The sequence below is a fragment of the Musa acuminata genome, chromosome BXJ1-8 (assembly GCF_036884655.1).
Source record: "Musa acuminata AAA Group cultivar baxijiao chromosome BXJ1-8, Cavendish_Baxijiao_AAA, whole genome shotgun sequence".
Classification (NCBI taxonomy): Eukaryota; Viridiplantae; Streptophyta; class Magnoliopsida; order Zingiberales; family Musaceae; genus Musa; species Musa acuminata.
Genome location: NC_088334.1, coordinates 3,123,283 through 3,131,444, shown reverse-complemented (window position 1 = coordinate 3,131,444; position 8,162 = coordinate 3,123,283). Strand labels below are relative to the sequence as shown.

The window sequence follows — 8,162 nt, the reverse complement described above, 5'->3', positions numbered from 1 at the left end:
GATTGGCGCTAGAAAGAGGGCCTCCGAATGGCAAGCGATCAGCGAATCCACTTTGGCGAGCCCCCAGCTGTTGGGCTCCCCACCCAGGGGGAACACCCCCCGCACAATGAAACTCGTGACGAGCGCCCTGCGGCGGCGTCAGAACGATACTGGCAACTGTTCAATGACCCAGGCTTGTCACCTCCCGACGGCGCACCCGCGGGCCCATCGCCGGTGTCTCCCGAGGCCTTTCAGGACCTCGCTCATCAAGTCTGAGCCCTGACGAGCATGGTGCAGACCATCATCCCGATTGTCTCGCAGCGGACCACTCCGCACATGGCTCACCCTTCACAGCAGCAGGAAACCCACGACCGAACTCACATACCCCCCTCCGGGCTCCCTGGCTCGCCCCAGAACCCGATGACTCGGCCCGGGAGCCAGGAGGCAAAAGACACGGCGAGCCGCCCCGGGCGCGAGGCTCCGTCTACCGACTCCACGAATGCCCTACGAGCCCAACTACGCCTCGTCAGTCAAAGACTCGACGAGGTACAACAGGAAGTCCGTAAGTCGAAAGGAGAGCTCGGGACGGACGGGCAGCAAGGATCCTCGTTCACCCCCGAGATCCAAGACCAGGCGATCCCATCACATTTCCGCCTCCCCTCGCTGGACACGTATGACGGCACCGCCGACCCAGCAGACCACGTGGCCGCTTTTCGCGCCCAGATGGCGCTATACGGGACTTCCGACGCTTTAATGTGCAGGGCGTTCCCGACAACCCTGCGGGGTCCGGCCCGTGCATGGTATGGCGGCCTGAGGGCCGGGACCATCGCCTCCTTCGACCAACTCGCCAAAGACTTCGAGCTTAGCTTCCTGGCTTACGCTCGACCAAAACCGTCCGCAGCATTGCTCCTCGGACTCAATCAAGGGGAGGACGAGCCTCTATCCCTTTTTGTGAACCGCTTTATGACACAAATCCGCGGACTATCGGATGCTCACCCCTCACTACTGATGCAGGCGTTCATGACAGGCCTGCGGCCCTCCCGGTTCTTCTGGTCTCTCGTGGAGCGACCCCCTGCTGCGATCCCCGAAATGATTCAACGTGCTGGCCAGTTTATCGCCGCGGAGACATGGATGGCTGGAAAGCGGGAAGAGCACAAAAAAGTCAAAACGGAGCTGCCCCGACAACAGCAGCCCACCGCCTCCCGACGCAAGCTGGATAGGTCAGACCCAATACCTCCTTCCCCCGCCTTGAATTACTCACAGACGGAAATATTTCTCCACGAGAAGGGGAAGGGACTACTCAAGGAGCCCCACCCGATGAGGAGCCCGCGAGAACTCGCGGACCGCTCAAAATACTACCGATTCCATCGGCAGCATGGGCATGACACCGAGCAGTGTCGTGAGCTAAAACAGCAGATCGAGGAGCTCATCCGCCGAGGGCATCTCGGCCACTACCTTCTGCCGAACAGGGAGCCATCACCTCACCCCGGGGGCCCCATCGAGAGACACATTGATGTAATCGCTGGCGGCCCCGCATCAGGAGGGGGCTCCATGTCAGGGAGGAAGGCGTACGCCCGAGCCGCTCCTGATGTGACCCCTAGGCACGGGCCCGAGCCCGAAATCACCTTCCTGACCGGGGTCTCCAGGCAGCCCGAGCACGACGACGCCCTCGTAATATCAGCAAGGGTGGCCAATGCGCAGGTGAAGAGGATTATGGTCGACACGGGAAGTTCAGCCGACATACTCTACTTTGACGCCTTCCAGAAGCTCGGCTTAGCCAAGGAAAGCATGCGCCCAATGGGTTCAGCGCTCACCGGGTTCACGGGAGATTCAATATCACCTTTGGGGGCTATCACTTTGCCTTTAACCCTGGGGATCCCGCCAAGGTCGAAAACGGTGATGACCACCTTTTTGGTGGTCGACCTTCCTACGGCCTACAATGCCATACTGGGGCGGCCGACCCTCAATAAAGTCAGAGCCGTCGTCTCGACCTACTACCAAACCATTAAGTTCCCGACTCACGCAGGGGTCGGAGAAGTCATCGGAAGCCCCCGAGAGTCCAGGCAGTGCTACCTAACCGCTGTTTCGATACACAAGAGGACCAGGGTCGAGCCACCGCTGGAGGACCCACGGGAGACGAAAAGGCCGGCCCCTCATCCCGAGCCGAAGGGGCCCACCATTGATGTGCCGTTACAAGAAGCTCGACCCGACCAAACGGTCAAGGTGGGTTCGGAGCTACCCGAACAGGAATGAGAGCAGCTCGTCGGCCTCCTACGGGAAAACGCCGACATCTTCGCTTGGTCCCCGTCTGATATGACGGGTGTCGACCCAAGGGTGGCGCAGCACCACCTCAACATCCCACCTGACGCTCACCCGGTAAAACAAAGACCCAGACGGCAGGCCCCTGATCGGCAGTAGGCTATACGAGAGGAGGTGGCCCGTCTCTCAGCAGCAGGCTTCATAGAGGAAGCTAAGTACCCTCAATGGCTGTCCAATGTAGTCCTTGTGAAAAAACACAATGAGAGCTGGAGGATGTGCGTTGACTACACCAGTCTCAACAATGCATGCCCGAAAGATTGCTACCCCCTCCCAAGAATCGACCAGCTGGTCGATGCAACAACTGGACACGCACGTCTCTCTTTTATGGACGCCTATTCAGGATACAACCAGATCAGGATGGCGCCCGAAGACAGCGAACACACGGCCTTCCTCACCGACCAAGGGGTGTACTACTATAAGGTCATGCCGTTCGGGTTGAAGAACGCCGGGGCCACGTACCAGAGGACGGTGAACAAAATGTTCGCCCATCAGATCGGTAGGAACATGGAAGTATACATGGACGACATGATCGTGAAAAGCCAAAAGACCGAAGCCCATATTGCCGACCTGGCCGAGGCGTTCGACACGCTACGCAAGTTCGGCATGTGGCTCAACCCCACAAAATGCGCCTTCGGTGTCACCTCCGGGAAATTCCTCGGGTTCATTATACATGAAAGGGGAATTGACGCCAACCCGGAGAAAGTCCAAGCGATCATCAACATGCAGTCACCCCGGACGGTCAAAGACCTGCAGCGGCTGAACGGAAGGATTGTTGCCATGTCCCGTTTCCTTGCCCGGTTGGGGGATCGCTGCCTCCCTTTCTTCAGGGCGCTCAAGGACCCAAAAAACTTCCGGTGGACGACGGAGTGCGAAGAAGCCTTCAAACAGGTAAAGCAGCGCCTAGCGAACCTCCCCCGGCTCGCCTCTGTTTCTCTCGGCGAAAAGCTGGGCCTCTATCTAGCGGCCTCCCCCCATGCAGTCAGTTCCGTCCTGATTAAAGAGAGCTCGGGCGAACAGCTTCCGATCTACTACGTTAGCCACATCCTAAGCAGACCCGAGGGGCGCTACCCGCCGATAGAGAAACTCGCGCTCGCTCTGGTGCTGTCGACTCGGAAGTTGCACCCCTACTTCCAGGCTCACCCAGTTGAAGTCATCACCGACCAACCCATTCGGCAGGTTCTATCTAAGTTCGATGTTGCAGGTCGGCTCCTCAAGTGGGCAGTAGAGCTAGGCGAGCATGATATAAGGTACGTGCCCAGGACTGCCATTAAAGCCCAGGCGGTGGCCGACTTCATCGTGGAGCTAACCCAGGCGACAAGCGAGGATCTAGAGCAGCCTCCTGAGGCTTGGCTCCTACATGTGGACGGTTCGTCCAGCTCAAAGGGCGCCGGCGCGGGACTGGTTCTGCTCGCCCCCGACGGCCGCTCGTTCGAACGCTCCCTCCGCTTCGGGTTCAAGGCCACTAACAATGAAGCGGAATACGAAGCGCTCCTAGCAGGACTCAGGCTGGCTCTCGAGATGCAGGTGGCCGCTGTACACGTCCTCACTGACTCACAGCTGGTGGCCGAGCAGCTCAGCGGCGCGTATGAGGCTCGGGACCCAACCATGGCGAAATACCTGGCGCAGGTAAGGGACCTGACTGCTAAGTTCCCTTATTTCACACTATCCAATGTCCCGAGGGAGGAGAACGGGCGGGCTGACGCATTAGCTAAGCTGGCGTCGAAACCGACCAGCGAAACATGCCCAAAGATCGAGGAACTTCCTGCCCGCGCCATCGAAGTAGCAGTTACGGCCCTCGGCAATGCCCCGATCACGTGGGTACAGGAGCTGCTGCGCTTCAAGCGGGACGGGACCCTTCCCCACGACGAAGTAGCGGCTCGGCGACTGCGCCGTACACACGCGTGGTACGCCGAAGAAGGTGGCCGGCTCTATAGGCGATCCTTCACCTATCCCCTCTTACGATGCCTAGAGCCGGATGAGGCCCGGACGGTCCTCGCCGAAGTCCACGAGGGGGTCTGCGGAGAGCACAGCGGAGGGCGAACCTTGGCGCACAAATTGCTTCGCCAGGGGTACTACTGGCCGAGCATGTGCCGGGACGCAAAAGCCTACGCGCAGCGTTGCGGCGCATGTCAAGAACACGCCCGCACACCCCGACAGCCCGCGGTCCCTCTCAACCCCGTCACGTGCGCGTGGCCGTTCGCGCAGTGGGGGTTAGACCTCCTCGGCCCTTTCCCGCCGGCTTCGGGGCAGCGGAAATATATCATCGTGGGAGTAGATTACTTCACAAAAGTGGGTCGAGGCCGAGCCATTGGCGACAGTCACGGAGCACCAAATGGAGAAGTTCGTATGGAGAAACTTAGTGACTCGGTTCGGGCTGCCCAGGGCCATTATTACGGATAACGGACCGTAGTTTGCAGGTAGAAGGTTCAGGAAGTTCTGCGCAAGTCATGGCATCCAGCTAAGGTTCAGCTCGGTAGCACACCCTCAGACAAACGGACTAGCAGAGGTGACCAATCGATCCATCTTTGACGGACTCAAAAGAAGGGTGTCCGCGGCCTGGTCCTCCTGGACCGATGAACTCCCTAGCGTCCTATGGTCACTACGCACCACGCCCAAGACCGCAACTGGGGAATCCCCGTACAGCCTGACGTTCGGAACCGAGGCTGTCCTTCCACCCGAGATGACCATCTCCACCCTCCGAACGAGGAACTTCGTCGAGGAAGTTTCGAACGAAGGACTTCGCGCCAGCCTCGACATGCTCGAGGAACGACGTGCGGACGCACACCTGAAGGCCCTCTCTTACCAGAGAGCCGTCGCAAGGGTCTACAACAGGAAGGTACGACCTCGACTGATAAAGTTAGACGACCTGGTCCTCCGAAGGACCAAGGTCAGCAACCCAACCCGAGCCAGGGGGAAGCTAGCCCCCAAATGGGAAAGACCTTATCGGGTCGTAGAGGTAGTCTGGCCGGGTACTTACCGACTCACATCGATGGACGGTTCTCCCGTACCGAGAACCTGGAACATCGGGAACCTCAAGAAGTTTTTCGTCTGAGGCGGGAACCTTAAGAGGAAGAGCTTTTTCGTCTAAAAGTTTTTCTCCCAAAAACGGAAGCTTTCGCCTAGGAAAAGAGAAGGGAGTTGACAAAATGAAAGGGAAAAAGCCTTTTCTTTTAAAGCAAGCCAAAATACAGGACCCGACTTACAAAAAACCGACCAACTGGCAAAATAAAAAACAGGACGCTTTTTTCATTGCCCAGATTCCTCTAGGCGATCATCGAAGGGGACCTCCTCGGGCATATCCACCCCCTGGTCCTCGGGGTGAGGAGCGAAGGGGTTATCCTCTACCTCAAGACCAGGGTGGCGAGCGCGGAAGCGGGATGTGGCGATACGGTAACCATACTCAAAGGACACCCGCCCCGTCCGCGTGAGCCCGAGCTCGAACCCCTCCGACTTCTTGTAGGCCTCGAGGAGCTCCTTGTCTTTCGCAGGTCGAAGTCGGGCCTCCTCCGCCAGCGCCTCCGAGGCCGACCTCGCTTCGGCCTTCGCCTCCTCTAGCTTCTTACTGAGGGCGCTCGCCTCCGCTTTCACCAGGCGGAGCTCTGTCCGTTCCACCCTTATTGTCTTTTGGAGCTCCTCATTCACCTCCTTGGAGGCCTCGAGCTCCAATCGGAGACGTGCCGCCTCCGCTTCCAGATCCGCCGCCCGCTACTTGGCGGCCGCCACGGCCTCCGGACCAGTTCCGGATCGAGCCTCCTCGACCTGGCGGACGAGCTCGGCGTTGCGATTGGCGAGGCTCCCGATGACTCGGCCGGCGTCGCGCACCCTGTCCATCAGGGCCGTCGCATAATGGATCCCCTACGCAAGGAAGATCGGGTCAAGAAAGGTGGCGCCGGGCAGACAAGCCCAGGAAACAGAAACGTACCCAGACCAAAGACTGGGCGGACTTATTGAGCAGCACATCCGAAGTGAGAGTGTACAGATCCCGAGCCACGTCGGGATGAAGCGCGCCTCGGAGAAACGCTGCGGAGAGATCTCCCCCGACCCACACCCTGTCTCCTCGGGACAGGCCTTCCCAACGAGCCACCAAGGGTTCGGCGACCCCAGCAGGCGGGATCTCGCTCGCCAGCCGTGTCAGGAAAGGCTCCCCGTCTCCGGCTGGGAGTCGGCACAGGTCGCGCACGGAGATGGGGCGCGGGCCTTTCCCAGATGGCCATTGGCTAGATCCGGCCCCGCCGCGGTGGGGGCCCGCCTCAGGACCCCTCGACGGGGTTGTCTTCGCCTTCTTCGAAGGGCGCTCAGCCTCGACCTCCAGTGGGGCGGCCTCTGAACCGGGCTGCGGGTCGTCTGGCTGAGTCGGGAGAGAAGGTGTCGGGTCGCGCGGCGGAGTGGGGAGAGGAGGTTGCGGCGCCTGAACCTCCAGGAACGACCGGAGCTTCACCATTTCTGCAAAAGATGGAACGGGTCAGTATCGAGAATCAGCTACGCCAAAACCCCAATCCAAGCGTCGTTAAACGTACTCAGAGGCACCGGGCTAAGGCCCGCCTCGACCAGCCACTGTTCGGTCATGGTCCGGATGGCCTGCGACTTAGGGAGGATCTCTCTCAGCCTCCCCAGAGCTTGGCGCTCCACATCGCCCAAACAAGGGGTGGTGTTATCGATCGCCCGCGCGGACCATCGGACCCCGAAGCCCCAGTCCTGCTCACGACTGACATAGAAAAACCTCCCCTTCCATCCCTTGTTGTTGGAAGGGGCACCCCCGACGCGAAAGCCCGTTCGGGCCGACAGAAAGTAGCCCCCCAAGCTCTTGCAAAGACAGTAACAAGAGAGAAAGAGATCGAGGGTAGGGGCGATGTCGGCATAATGGCATTCCCCTAGGAATGCCACTAGGTAACGCCAAGAGTTCGGCGTCACTTGAGACGGCGAGATCCGCCAAAAGGACAGGCAAGATACGATAAGTGGATGGAGAGGAAAGCGCAAGCCCACTTCCAGGGTGTCAAGGGATAGGGCGAAGCCCCTCGGGACGGGATCGTACGCCCGTTGCCCCGGCTCAGGGGCACAGAGGATATAGTCCTCCGGGATATGATAACAACCCCGGAGTCCTTCCAGCAAAGACCCGCTCACGACGGAGTCCAGGTCGTGTGGCCACACCAAAGCTTCAAGAGCCCGTACTACTTCTCCGTCAGAAGACTCAACGGGGGACGAAGCAGGGTTCCCCTCTCCAGCCCCGAGGATAGGGGGAGGAGAAGGGGATGATGAAGAAGAAGAAGATAAAAGGGACGAAGGAGAAGAAGAGGACAACATCTCAACTGACCTTAGGAGGGGGAAAAACTACGCAGGAGAGCGGGAAGAGGGTCGGGGAGACAACGACAGAACTCGAAGGAGGAAACGCTGCAGCAGAAGATAGAGGCAAGCCTCGGCGTCCGCTATTTAAGGGTGATGTCCCGCCAGAATCAAGGTCCCTTCGCCTCCCAAGAGCGGACAACAGCTCACCCACGCACACACCCAGCCGTCGCATCGCATCGGAAGACACCCAAAAGGCCCTCCGCCTTAATGAAGGTAGGACGTGGCGACCCCGCCGAAGCGGCGGCAACCGGACGCCTCGACCTCAACGACGAGCCAACTCGCCCTTTCTAAGGGAGGAATTAAATGCGGTAACTTTTCGACCCCCACCGCCGCCAAAAATCAAAAACACGGCCCTCGGCTGCACGCCTCCCGAGACCACGCCTGCGCGGTAACCCGCCTGTGCCATGCTCCTCGGCCCTCGGCTGCACGCCTCCCGAGACCACGCCTGCGCGGTAACCCGCCTACGCCGTGCTCCTCGGCCCTCGACTGCACGCCTCCTGAGACCACGCCTGTGCGGTAAC

At 59.8% G+C, this 8,162-nt stretch overlaps 2 protein-coding genes across 2 annotated transcripts; both read left to right on the top strand.

The window, feature by feature from the left end:
* Positions 1-267: 267 nt before the first annotated feature.
* LOC135588878 (uncharacterized) lies at positions 268-2,232 on the top strand. The gene has a single exon (XM_065081225.1). It carries the CDS (start codon positions 268-270, stop codon positions 2,230-2,232), a length of 1,965 nt encoding a protein of 654 aa, XP_064937297.1.
* A 423-nt stretch (positions 2,233-2,655) lies between these two features.
* On the top strand, positions 2,656-5,350 carry LOC135588877 (uncharacterized). The gene is made up of 2 exons (XM_065081224.1): positions 2,656-4,642; positions 4,716-5,350. Exons 1-2 carry the CDS (start codon positions 2,656-2,658, stop codon positions 5,348-5,350), a joined length of 2,622 nt encoding a protein of 873 aa, XP_064937296.1.
* The last annotated feature ends 2,812 nt before the right edge of the window (positions 5,351-8,162 follow it).

Coding starts and splice junctions, on each gene's coding strand:
- LOC135588878 (XM_065081225.1), top strand. CDS start 268: ATGGTGCAGACCATCATCCCGATTGTCTCGCAGCGGACCACTCCGCAC.
- LOC135588877 (XM_065081224.1), top strand. CDS start 2,656: ATGGCGCCCGAAGACAGCGAACACACGGCCTTCCTCACCGACCAAGGG. Junction 4,643..4,715: donor AGCACCAAATGGAGAAGTTC/GTATGGAGAAAC, acceptor CGTAGTTTGCAG/GTAGAAGGTTCAGGAAGTTC.